Below are 14291 nucleotides of genomic sequence, written 5' to 3' on the forward strand. Positions count from 1 at the left end.
AGGAAATGACAGGTCAAGTGACAACTTGCAGGTATTTAGACATGCCTGGTATATACTACGTGCACACACACACACACACACACACCCATGGCATCAGGTGCTCAGCTAAATTCCATAGGTGCACTTACACACATATTCCATGAAGACAATGAACTAGAAACATGAAAAAATAGCTGCATACCAAGTTGAGATCCAATGTCATTTTAAAAACAAATGTCACAGGTTTTCAAAAACTAGGATTTACTTCTACAGTGGACTTTCTAAATAAACTTGCTACAAATTTTTATATGCACTTTCCTCTGAGCGCCACCTTCTGATGTATGTATTACTCATACATCAAGGCTGTTCCCACTCTGTCAAACAAACAACTGGATGAAAGCTTGAATCATTTCACTGTTTCCAAGAGCTGAGGTGTTTGAGTTAATAAGACATCTAGGTCTTGTCTGAAACTCTGGGTCTTTATCAGATACTTGCCATTAATCAGATATTACCTCCAAGAGAAATTGAATCACAGAGGTTCAAAATCCTATGATTGCAATGCTTCCAGGCTTAGGGAGGTTAAATGATACAGAGCTCACATATGGCAGAGCAGGGTTTAAATTCTGTCTGTCTGGTAGCTCAGTCTGTTTTCTTTTCACTACATCAATTGCTTCAGCAATAAAACTTACTCAGCCAGTTCTGAAGTACAGAATGAGAATGAATCATCAGTCTTTCAATATCTATAACCTAGCCATGTTTATAAGAGGAAAAAGAAATGGGTACAAAAATAGTAAGTAACTTGCAGTGAACTCAGCATGTAAAGGCAAGCTGCTAACTTGGCCTCAAAGCAAAAACTTGCAAGTATTTCCATAGAGTAGGGTCATGTTTAGCCAGTTTTCTAGAACATCACAACTAGCAGGATCATTAAATGACATTTGGGCTGTCTCTCCTCATTCTGAAGGTTATTTTCTACATTAAAAGGAACAGGGGAGAAAAAACAGAAATGGATTCTCCAATTTCAATAAATGGGTTTCTTGCTTACATTTCTACAGTTTTATCTACACTTGCTCTAAGCACTATCTCACTTGCTAACAAGGTAAGTTTTCCAAAGCTAGGATTAGAATGTAAACATCTAGGCTTTGCAGCAGGGGTAACAGCTCTGGATTGAGTAACTAAAGAAACCAGAAACAACTCAAGTATTTAGTTTAGAGTGTATCCATGTCTCCACCTTGTGGAAGTTGTCAATACTACAGCAACATAAATAAACTGACCAGTCACTGAGGATTAAAAGATGGACTGGACAATAAAATAAACTCTGGTACAGGATGCAATACAAAAAAAAAAAAAAAAATCTTAAAATGACCAAGAAATGTTTGGCCTTTGGAAATTGATAATGAAAATGGAGTGGAAACTGATCACGATAACTTCGAGACCATGTTGGACACCAAAAGTCTTCTAAATAATAAAAAGATTCAGTTACATGCAATTTAATTTTAGTAATAGTTGTACGTTGTTTTTGATGTTTATGCAAAACTAGAAACACAAATGATGCTCTAAGCTAATCAGGTCATTGTAAATTTATTAACTTTCCCAGCCAATCCGTACAGCAGAAATGTATTTATAAGGGTTTAGTGGCAACTACAGTATAAGATTCTACTATCCAAGATGGTTTTAAAAGTGACAGGCGGAAGACCAAATCACCTCTATGTATAAAGTTTTAATTAAATAAAAGAACATTTCTAATCAGATAGGTAAAGCAAAGCAAGAGTAAATTGGTTTTGAAATAAACTCCAGTTCTGATATTTCCAAGCAGCAACAAAATGTTGAGTAAGGTGGTAAGATATGGTTGTTAAGGAGCAGGGCTCTGGAGCTATTAGTCCTAGGCGTTGCTTCTTACTGTTCTAGGACTTTGGGTAAGTTATGTAACCTTCCTGGGCCTCAGTTTACTCATCCATAAAATGCAGACTATGATATCATCTTCTTCAAAGAGTTGTTGTGAAAATAAAACAACTGTTTTTGTATAGTAAAGAACCAAGCATGATGTAGGAACACATAGTAGGAACAGTCAATATTATTAAAGTTAAGAAAATGCTGACCCATGTGTGGGGTTCCAAATCACTGTGTTCATGGAAATGAGCGGCATGATTATTATGGCCAGGTTTTATCATGCCTAATTTTGATTGCTAGAATGTTAGAAGAGGAAAAGATCTTGGAGAATTTCTGGGCATGTCAGGTTAACAGATGAAGACATCTCAGGCAGTGACTTTTAGATCACACCATGATTCAGAAGAGGAGTTAAAAACAAGAAGCCAGCCTCTTGTTACATATAATCACAGCAGGTCTGAAACATCACCTTATCAACCCCTTCAACTAGTGTGAACAAGCAGAGAAATGGGGAGGGTGGGTTTGTTCCTCATGCCCAGTCATATTCACTGGTTCAGCAATCTCTAAAAGCTCCCAATATGCACAATGCCCTGGTGTTTTAGCAGTAAACAAGTCAGGCAATGTTCATGGCTTCCTGGCACTTGTTGTAAGCAAAAGGGGCAAGGGAGACAATAAATGTGAAGCCATAATCAGGATAATTTCTAATCGGTATAGCTCTCAAAGGGTAGCTAATACAAGACAGAGTGATGGGAGGACAGGAATGACCAGGAGCTCAAGAGAGGAGGAAATGGTCAGGAAAGGTCCCACAAAGAGGCTTCCACTGAATATCAAGAAGGAACCAGCCATGCAAAGATCTGGGTAATAGAACCCAGTCGAGAAACAGAAAGTGCCAAGGCCCAGGGGCAGGAAAGCGCTCCAAGGGGCTGAGAAACAGAATGATCACATGCAGCAGAGGAAGCAAGACGAGTAGAGAGCTATGAGAAGGGAGAGGCAAGTAAAGCCACATCCCCAGGGGCCAGATAGGCCATGCTAAGAGTCTGCAATCCATCCTAAGTGCTATGTTTGGTTTGTGGGGTTAACAACATGATTTGTTTCCAAGTGTCCCTCCAGCAGCCAGTGGGGCCTTGCGACAGCCACCCAGCAAGTTAGTGGCTACGCCTGGTCTGTGGCTCCCAAGACATTGTAGAGCTGAGCCCCTCCACGCATGCACACATGTGAAGGGGAAACCTGGTGCCAAAGCTCTGCGAAGAGCTAGAAATCCAGGCACTTACCCGCTTGTGATGTCATCTGTCCGGATGTTCTTGCTCAGAACGTCCCCGTCGCTCATGTAGCCAGGGGCATCCATGCTGATGCTTTCCAGATCCATCTCATCCCCTGTCTTGTCTGAGACATCTACGTGGCAGACGCTGTTGCCCCTGGAGGCCAGCTGCCTCCTCAGTGGGGCCGAATACACGTAGCGGCCTGACTCAGTGTTGATGAAGCGGCTGGCGTTGGCGCGTGGCGGGTACCCGTTGCCCAGAGACGGGGCATCTCCCGCTTGGAGCCGAGGGCTGGACTGGCCAAGTCTCCAGGACAGAGGAGTGGGCCTTCCGGTCAGGCTGAGGATACTGCGCCCACTGATCTCCGTGGTGACATTGGTGTCAAATGTTGTTTCCAATGTGCTAAAATCATCAAAGCAACCTTGAGTTAGACCCCCAGGGTGCCTGGCATCCTGGGCTTATATGCTCTTAATTGTTTTTAGAATTATGAAGTATTTCCCTTTCACAAGTTATGATCAAACCACAGGGTCCCATGTGCCACCCAGGGTATTTCCTGTTAAAAATAAAAAGAGGGGATAAATAAGCCAGGGTTGTAATGTACAGATGACGACACAGCTGACATCGCTCCAGCATGTGTAGGGAAAGTGTTGAGACAGAGTCCATCCTTCGGGGTCTCGTTAGGAGAAAAATTTTTCCTTTTTTCTTCTGAATTGTATCTCTACAAGAAGATGAATATCCACTGTACCCGTTGTATCCATTGCATAGAAGATGTAAATCAAACCATCAGGCCATATGCCTTGAGTGTATACAGTGATGGATGTTAATTATTTCTCAATAAAACTGGGGCATGGGGGTGGGAATCGAGCACCACTATCTAACTTTCTGAAAAGCCCCAGGGAGACCTAGCCCCCTAAATCAAGGAACAAGACACCCACTAGTGATCATTCTAATCAAATGACCTTAACTATTGGGATCTTCTTCCCAAACCAGAAAGACATAGAAAATTCTGAACTGGTGACCACGAGTCACAGAGGTGCTACCTGCCAGATTGTTCTCAAAAGCAACCTCCCTGCAGCTCCCCTTTTCTAGGGGCAGAATGCATCATCCACTCCAGAGCTCCTGACATCACATTTCACCTCCTTGGCTCCTTCCTGACCAAGCACACAGGCAGAACCCTGGTTTTTTAACTCTCTAAAGTCCATGTCCCAAACTTTGCTCTTCCCATGTAACAACTTCATTCAAGATAAAAAGTGAAGCTGGGAAGTTGGGGGGCAAAAAGCCCAAGAGGAATAGTAAATGCCTAGGCTTGAGATCCATAATAAACCAATTACATGGGTCTGAACATGTAGAGACTGAGCTTGTCCCCAGTCATCAGGAAGACTCTTTTGCTGTCCACCGCTCTGGCTGGCAGGTCCTTGTGGCACAGGGAAGAGCCCATCTGCACCTCTTTGGAGCTGCCCTGGGGTTTCTTAACTGAGCTAAGTGTTTCCTACAGAAGAAACCATAGACACAGTTCCCTGTCATGATTGCCACCCTACTTCAAGCCAAGAAATTCATCAAACTGCTGTAACCCACATCAAGTCAATTTCAGCAATGAGGGTGGAAACAGGGATGCTTCAGGTCTAATCAGTCTCAGGGTGCAGCTTCTGGCTCCCCGCCATTCAAATATCTAAAGGTTGAGAGGCGCACCACGGCACACCTCCAACGTTTACTCGTCTCTGGAAGAACCAATTTGGTGCCTCAGCTGTTTTTATTTCTCTCACATTCTACAAGTGACTTTGCTTTCCCCCTACTGGGACCTCTAAGGTTCCAGCCCTGGTTTTGCTTAAGAGAGAACCCACAGTGGTTACCCCGATCTGCCAGAGCTGCTTGGCAGTGGGGAAAGCCTGTGGTCTTCTCACTATACTCATTTATCAAAGAGACTGAAATTTGAGAAGCAAAGAGACTCCGTGGGAGTTCAGTGGGGGTAACCAGGCCTCTGCCTTGATGATCAAAGCCCAACGAGGACCGTAAAACTCAGTTCTGACAAAATCACGGAGGGTGTCCCGAGTTTGCATCCTCCTCGACTTCTCATGCAGCAGTGAAAACAACCTGACAAGTCTTTCCCATGTAATTCTAGATTTCACCCAATTCAATCAAAGTTTAAACGTGATCATAAGTCTTTATAAATATTTCCTTACGCGTTTCACACACGTGCATGACTAACAACATTACAGTGTACCAGAAGACCGGGTAGGAATTCAAGTTATTCGCTTTATCACACGCAGGTCAAATATAGTTCACCTGCTTATTTCAACAGCACAATCTACTTTTGGAAAATGCAGGCAAAGTGAAATTTATATGGATCTGGCCTACAGTGTTCTCTGTCAAGTGGATTTCGCAACCTGCTTTGGGGAGGGATCTCTCCATACTAATTTTTGCTCCTGACACTTCTGCACACTGTATGGCATTCCTTGTGAACTGTAGTACATCTGAAGATCAAGGTTATTCATTCTATCATTAACCAAATCACTTTACTAGTGGCAGAATAAACACAAGAGAAACGGAGTAAAAATCAATCTGGGAGCTAGTTCCACCAAGTCATTCGCGTTGCACCTACCTGTGTGTGACCTGAGTTCCCCGTAAACTGCACATGGTCTCCTCCAAATTCTGACGCAGATCAGCAATGTTCTTCACTGTCCGCAGTCTCCGAGCTTCGGGATCTTCCCCTGGAAAGATGGTGAAGGCTGTTTAAATTCTCTGATTGTGAGTTTCACAGCAGTACACACCAGGCTCAGTGCTGGTCCACTGCAGGTGCTTAGAAAGGATTTGAGAACAAACAGATAAATGTGTGAATGATGAGATCCATCATCAGACAGAGTGATGATGGATGGATGGATGGATGGATGGATGGATGGATGGATGGATGGATGGATGATGGATGGATCCCCAAAGGAAGGTGTTATTCCAAAGTGAAGTCTTTTTCTCCCCCCAGGCCTCTCCTAGGGGGAGAAACAAAGCACTGAAACACATTTCACACTGTCTCCAATAGAGATGCAAGCAGATTAGGTCTGACCACTTTCCAAGAATCATTTTCTGGCCACATAAAAGTGGGTGAGGCATTTTATTTTCTTGCTGATTGCTGATATATGCTATTGTCAACCAGCTTGATTTTACAATGAAATTGGCAATGAGTAAAAGATGGACACTTATTAATCATATTTCTACAGAGAGAGGTTCATCTTTCTTTAGGTTCATTATATCAACTCAAATTCTGGTTCCTTTACTCCCTGGCTGTTTGGTCATAGAGAAGGTGCTGACCTTCTCTATCCTTCAGATTTCATTGTCCTAAAAGGAGGATAGTATTGGCCTCAAAGGACAGTAGCAGGGACTAGCTGGCAGAAAGCCCAGAAGTAGCTCTTCATAGTACCCACTACCAGCACTCAAACACATGCCAGCTTGTGACGAGCAGGGAGCCATCCTGAAGTGTGGGGCTCCTCTTTGGGGGTGAGGGACTTCCATCATCCAGGTAAGATTTTCACAAAATACCCGGCAGATATGTAGCTGGCACAACTATGCCAGGAGAAATAGATCACACACAAGCTAGGAGATTTGGGTAGCCTTGTTTTAGGTTCTCTAACTATTCTGTTTCACTTGGGACCACATGGGGGAAGGACAACCCTGAATAAAGGAATCAAACATTTTCCCCTCCATGAACTTTCAGGGAGTGCTAAGACAGAAGAACCGCAAACAAGCGGCTTTAAAAATCTGTGACCAGGGGGCCTCCCTAGTGGCACCAGGGGTTAAGATGCAGCACTATGAAGCTATCTGCAGCCACTGCAGCATGAGTTTGATCCCAGGCCAGCGAGGTGACCCACATGACGCAGCAGACCCCTCCTATGTAACCTGCTGCTCCCCTTGGCAGTGTATTTCAGTCAGTCTGCCTGTTCTGCTCCCCACTCTATCTCTGGTGAATCCTCAGACCCCCTACCCCTGCACCTCTGGCCTGCACCCCAGTTCTTGCATGCATGCAACAATAAAATATTTAAAAAAAAATCTGTGACCATTTCAAGTGCTGAGCAACAATTTAAAAGCAATCTTAGGGCACACAGTACACACGGGCAGCAGTCAGAGGGATGTAAGTTAGACACTAGGTAGAACTTTCAGCATCTGTCATTAACAGGCAGCTAAGAAATGCCACAGAATTAAAATTCCTGCTGATACAGATACCAAGTTCCTTAGGTTATTGTCCACATGGTGGTGGCCTGGATGCTAGAGTAAATAATAGATATGTGATTTTATGGAGGAAATTTGCTGTGACAAACTATCCTTGAAAATGCAAGTGTTTTCAATTTTCTCCCTCTTCCAAGCAAGAGAAATTTGGAAGGCATTTTTCTCTTATCTGAAAAGTGGTCAAACTTTACATTTCCCACCCAATTCTTTAAAATATGTACATGTATGTATGTGTTTTTAAACAAAAGCCAAGATGAATGTCTGCTTTACCTTCGCCTAATGGCCTTGGAATAATGTAATTGCATCTATCTCTCAGGCTATCAATTAAATACCTATTACTGCCAGTGTGGCCAAATTTTACCTATATCAGCTGCCAAAAAGGTACTGATGCTTTGGACAGCTCTAGGTCCTGCAGTGAACATTTATTATGAAACCAGGTCAAGTTGATTAATCAGACACAGAAAGTATCATAATCATATTCATTCATGTCTCTATTAATGACCATTTGCCTGTGTGAACTCTCCCTTAGAAAATCAAATTATTTGAGATGGGACTGCATCTCAGTGTCACTTTTGGTAATCCTCACAGAAAAACCACAAACAGAACCGAAAACAGGCAGCTTTAAAAATCTGTTTATTGGCCAAAAGATATATGGTCAGAGTAAAGTTGGAGAAAAAGTGTGGACTCTGCATTCCATCAAATAAAGGATTGTTGCTTCTTAGTCATTTGACCTTGGACAAGCCACTTACTCTCTCCACATGCCATCTGTAAGATGGGAATAAGATCCCTAGCCTCAACAGGTTATAGAGGATCAGATGTGATGACACACATGATGTGCCTGGCACAGAATGAAAGCTCACAGAATTTGCTTTTCCTGTTCCCCTCTGGAGGTCCCTCTGGGAAATGGTAGCTCCTCTCATAGTCCTCCATACAGTAGATTCCAATAGCAATGTACAAATGCAAATCAGTAATCCACTTGCCTTGCTTAGGTGATAATGTTCTGAACTGCCACTCTGCCTGCTCAGAAGATGGCCTGAAAGTAAGATTTTTCCAAAAAACTCTTAGCTTAAACAAAATTAAATCATAAATGTGCTCCAGTGGAAGTGGGACCAGCTCATATACAGGGATCTCAAAAATCAAGTAAGCTATTCCACTGTCCACCTGCAGCTCTCTTGCATTTGTCAAGGTCAGCCCTCTCTCAAGCCACTGGGCATGATGGAGAGAACACCCCTTTCTGAAGGGCTGAGTTTGGAGGATATCAGGGTATTACAAAAGGGACATGGAAGGAACTTGGAATTTCCACTTGGAAGAGGGAAACTTAAGGGACATGCTGCTACATGGAAAAGAATGGAAATTGTCTGTTGGTTTCAGGAGGCTGGATTTTATCCAAGGATTAGAAATGTAAGTATAAAGAAGTCCATTATCAGTTAAAACCAACAAAAAATGGAAGGGCTCTTTCTGAAGGAATAATCTACCTGTCACAAGAAACAGTCAAACAGAGACGGAAACACAATTTATCAGTGAAGAAAGAAAGAATAAGGGCCTGGGTGATTCCTTCTATCTCTACGATGCCAGGTACATGTCCCAACTCTAACACTATGTGAATGACAAAGCACCATGGGAAAACCCACATATTTGCAAAAGCAAGTGGGAGAACTAAGCAATTGATCAAATGGTCTCATAAATGTCCAATTCTAAGTACACCCACCATTCACTGTCATTTCAATGGACTGGCTATGGGTAAGTTAAATCCAACCTCGTGCTACTAAGCAGTATCTCCATAACTAATTCACAGTACAGTCACACATGTGAGCTCTACTGCTTTAATGTAAAAACAGGCCATCCTTGTCTTTAAGAAATTTCCATTAGCAAACAACACCATGTGATTTAACACCAAAGAAAGCTTGACTAGGCAAGGTTGGCTGCACAGTTCTGTTTGCCAAACAACTGAAAACATCTCAGGCTTTTCCCTGATGCAAAGAAGACACAGGGAGGAAAAGAAAAATTACTGAAAGATCACCGCTCCAATCCATCACTCTAAAATGTGTGACATGGAATGTTCTCTGGCTGCTGCTTTTGTTTTTCACATATGACTTTTGCTGAGACTCCACATCTGACATGAATCCACACTCTCCACAGGACATATATCTATATATGCGGGCTCTGAGGTTCTGGCCTGGCTCTTTTGATGTGTACAAGTAAGAATACAAATTGGAATGTGTGTGGAGATCTGAGCAATCACCTAAACTCCACACCCTTCTCTGCTAGTACACCCTTTACCCGTGCTATCCACGTCCTCACATCAAGGGAGCTGCAAACATGGGAGAGACGGAAACATGAAATCAATCCCAAAGGTGGGGTCCTGAACCAGCAGATCACTTACAAATGGCTTGAAAACACTGCCCCATCTCTTCCAGCCAGCAGAACCAGAAATAGTTCAATCGCTCAGACCTTCTGAAATGAATGCTCAGAGCTAACGATAAGACAGGAGAGATTCGATCAGATGGGCTGCAGACCAATTCCCCAGCTACAACGTGGCTATTAAAATGTTGTGGTCATAGCTATTTAATCTAATAAATGGATTTTAAATGGATTCAATTTTTAACCTGACTCTGAAAGTGGTAAGATATGAGTGATTAACACAGCCACTGCTACCTACGCGGCTTACCACTTGCTTCCTTAGAAGTTGCTGGAACATGGAGCTGGGGGACAGGGAACAGGGACTGAGAAGGTGGTAACTCAGAATGCCCTGCAGTAGAATTCTAACTCAGATTCTAGTTTCTCTTCTTTAAATTTAGAATCTAACAGTATAACATTAATAGATGCTTGTGGAATTAATTATCTGACAACTACAGATTTTATGACTTTACATAATGCTCCATTCTTTATCATTGTGTGGGCTATAGTTAAACAAAATTCATCAACTTTTTGGGTAAAGAGAAAACATGTTGTAATCTTTCCAATAAAAGGAGGATGCCATAAACACATTTCAGTCAGTGCTTCCATACAGAAAAGGTAAAAAAAAAAAAATTACTGAGTCCCAGCTTTTGTTGGAAAGCAAATTTATCTGAAGAATAAATAAGGTGATTCAAAGCTAAGTATTAGAGCAGCACCGAGCCCCTCAGTGGACAAAAGGGAACCGATCTTAAAGCACGATTTGCTAACAGGTAAGAGACTTACACACAACTCTGGGGAAGAAGAAGGAATAGGTGGTGAGGACAGGAAAGAAAGAGAAGGAGGAAAATCCTAAGGAAAGAAAGGACAGTATATTTAGCTCATCCATCAATGCCATAGTAATGCAACTTGAAATCAAGCCAGTTCATGCCCTTCCAGCAGGCGGGTACATGGGAGGCTTTAATGCCGGCAAACATAGAATTCCTGGGTTCCGTACTCACCAGTGAGTTCTTCCAGAGCAGGCTGTCCACTCTTGGTGTAGTGGCTGGGCTCCATGCTCACACCTGCTGAGCCGGATTCGGCAGTAACATTCCCTTCGGTGTCTGTCTGGGACCTTCACACACAAACCAAAGCAGACACACTTGTCACGAGCAGTAACTACATCCGGACCAGTCGGGTCCAAGCACAGCATCCACCATTATGTCCTTCAGCAAGAAGTTTTAGAACAGATCAGACTAGCAGACTGGTATTAAATAATTCATTAGCGCATGTGGAGCACCGTCCTAGAAAGAGTCACCGAACTGTAAAAGATGAAATATTCATCGCCCAAATGGAGGGTCTGCATTCCCTCGCTGGGGAGTGTATCTCTGAATCTCCATCAGGGAACTAGGTCTAGCTAGAAAACTGCTGGAGGGTGCTGAGTGGTTTGGAGCATTTAACCTATGCCAAAGAGCAACTTCTAAGTAACCATAAACACCAGCAAGTCAAGCATAAAGATGACTCCATTGATAGGCCCCCTCCTGCTCTCCAAAGTCTACTGACATGGGTCTTTCTGAAAAGGCAACTGTAAAACCAGTCAGGAGTGGGTGCCAAGCAGGTGTGTTTGCCCTCTAGGTCTCTGATTCAGAGCTCAGATCTTCTGACATGAAAGGTCTCATTGATCATTATTTCAACACTTGACTGAAATCTGTACTTCCCCCAAGCCTTTGCCGTGCACATATTTGTCAAGCAAATTGAGACAACTGCTTCGTGCAATGTTTTCTTGCCACAACTACCTCTGCTCATTTAGACATGGCATGCAAATGTCTAATTACACTGGATGCATAACCCTGGGTACAACATTATTAATCCATTAGTGGCCTGAGCTAATTCAACCAGATTTCACTAGCTATGAAAAAAGGGTTTGGCAAGAACAAGAAGGTGAATTGTCTTAAAATGTGGGGGATGTACAGATAAACCTCAAGCCATTCATCTATTCCTCTCCCCTTTGCCCTCTTCTTGAAGCCATCTGTTCCCAAATCCGTTAATCTCTACCTTTGAAGGATTTTCACATTCCCAGTGCTCCTCTCCATCTCCTGGCCAGAGTCCAAGCTCTCGTCATCTCTGCCTAGGCCCCGAGAGCGCTTTGTAAACAGTTATGCTGTCTCTAGCCTGGAGGTTGCAAATGGCAGCCAAGTAGGAACCAACCCACACATTTATTCTTACTGGTGTATGTAGTGTTTCAAAGTTTTTCAATTAGTTTCAACATGTGAAAATCAGGAGAGTTCACAAAAAATACCTGGATCGCTGCTTCCTCCAGTAAAATCAGGAAGACTGAGTGCACTTTCAGGGCGAGACCCTCCACAGTTCCACTCAGGCTGAGCCACTCATTTCTATTACTGTTTGAACACCAATCAAGCATCTGAATCCTTGACTCTTCTAGACCGCTCCTGCATTTGATCCACTCCTCACACCATCTCCACTGATCTTTGAGATATTGAAGTAATCACGTTCCCCTCTGATTAAAGGCCTCTAATGGTTTCCCACTGCCGCAGAATAAGGCCAGAATTCCTTATTGTGGGAGAAGATGCCTTACATGACACAATTCTTTATTTCCAACCCCATCTCCTGCCACGCCTGTCCTTTATACACAGCCTTCCTGCCCTGTACGTCACCCACACAGGACTCCTTTCCATTCCAGACTATACCAAGCCTTTACAGTTTGTCTTTGTAGTTACTGTGACCACCTTTCTTCCTTAGTTTGCTCCTAATCAGCCTCGAAGATGCAGTTCCTGTGTCATCTTGGCCTGGAAGTCTTCCCGGACCATTTGCCAGCTGATGGCTCCATCTCTTGTGTGTGTTTCTACAGCTCTCTCATTCTACTGATGCCTATTCATCACAATGTGATCTCATTGGTAATCTTTCCTCAACTGGAGATAGCTCTCTGCAGGCAAAGATTGGCTCATTTGATATGTGCACACGGAAAAGTGATCTGCTGAATTTCATGTGCCCAATAGGCAATCACACAGGTAATCACACTCGTGTTGAGTGTACACACAAGAATTTTCAAGTCTAGAAAGATGCTGGGTACTGGAGGGATCATGAGCTTGGAGTCTGAACAGTAGCTGATTGCTAATGGTCTGGAGTTCATAAGTTAGTAACCAAGTGCATTTGAGTAACTTCTTTTTGAACCACAGGGCTCTGATCGACACAGTGGGGGTAACAACAGCGACCTTTGTTGGCTGCTATGAATACCATGTAATAAGACACAAAAACAGTAAGTAGACTGTGATGGGGTCTAGCATTACTTCTGAACTGATAAAGAAAATCAACTGGGCCTCCCCTGGTTGTGCAGCAGTAGAGCGCTGGGCTACGAAGCTGCTCGCAGCCTCTGCAGCGCTGGTTCGATCCCTGGCCACCAGCGAGGGTCCCACATGGCGCGCAGACCTCTCCTGCCGCACCCACTGCTCCCCCCAGCAGTGTATTTCATCAGTCTGCCTGCTCTGTTCACCACTCTAGTGAATTCTCTCACCCTCCCATGCTTCTGACTATACCCAGTGCTTGTATAAATAAATAAATAAATAAATAAATAAATAAATAAATAAATAAATAAACAAACAAACAAACAAACCTTTAAAAAACTAAAGAAAAAAAGAAAATCAACTGGAATACCTTTAAAAATGATTCATCTTCCTTTTAGCACTGGGTAAAATACCCATATTGAGAAGTTCAGGGGGGGGTGGGGGGAGCACTGCAAGTTAAATACAGTTAGACATAAAATTGAGAGTATATGAGATTAAATTCTCTAATCTCATCTAATTTCCTCACTTTCCATATGAAGACTAGGAGGCTCAGAGTGATACGATGAATGTAAAGACCAAAGACAGTGTGGTGGTTAAGAACTTGTTTTCTCTTGCTTATAGTCCCCATACAATTCCCACCCCCCTTGTTTTGATTATTGTGCAAAAATGAAAATGTAAAAAATGTATAAAATAAATAAATAAAAAATAAACCCACTTTACCTCAATAAACATAATGTGAAAACATAAAAAAAAAAAGAACTTGTTTTCTCTAGTTAATAGACTTGGGTTTAAACACTAGCTCTTCTAGTTATTAATTCTGTGACTCAGAGCAAGTTATTTAATTACTCTAAGTCTCAGTTTGCTCATCTATATAATGGGGGTTTTAAAAAAGAGGGAGAGCTAGCTCATGGAGTGGTGGGAATGATTATATGAACTAAGGCATGTAAAGCCCTTAGCTGGTAATTATATACACTTGGTGCATACTGAATGGTAGTCCCTGCAGCCAGGTCCCAAGACCACATAAGGGAATTACATGCTGATAAAGACAGAGTCCAGGGACCTCAAGCCCATCCCATGCTCTTCTTCCCAGACCCTTTCTAGGCTCACCTACCAGGGAAAGGCACCTTAGAGGAGCCAGAATGACACTACATGGGGTGAGCCGCAGCATAAACAGAGGGTCCAGGGGAACACATGACATTTCCTTGTCAGCCATTTGCTCTCTATCATTGGGAGTTTTTCTTCTCATAGAAAAGCTTGAAATAATTTTAAAAAGATGCCAATG

At 42.8% G+C, this 14291-nt stretch overlaps 1 protein-coding gene across 5 annotated transcripts in view; it reads right to left on the reverse strand.

The window, feature by feature from the left end:
• The window catches only part of NAV2 (neuron navigator 2), a gene marked incomplete at both ends in the record, with an annotated part of 712365 nt that overhangs the window by 143733 nt on the left and 554341 nt on the right, over window positions 1-14291 (reverse strand). For all 5 annotated transcript variants that reach the window (XM_084252230.1, XM_084252229.1, XM_084252228.1 and 2 more), the window contains 3 exons: window positions 3135-3524; window positions 5722-5830; window positions 10730-10842. In XM_084252230.1, coding sequence (XP_084108356.1) covers window positions 3135-3524; window positions 5722-5830; window positions 10730-10842 — 612 coding nt within the window. The remainder of the gene's footprint in view (window positions 1-3134; window positions 3525-5721; window positions 5831-10729; window positions 10843-14291) is intronic.

Source organism: Talpa europaea (genome assembly GCF_964194135.1).
Source record: "Talpa europaea genome assembly, chromosome: 1".
In the NCBI taxonomy this organism is placed as follows: domain Eukaryota; kingdom Metazoa; phylum Chordata; class Mammalia; order Eulipotyphla; family Talpidae; genus Talpa; species Talpa europaea.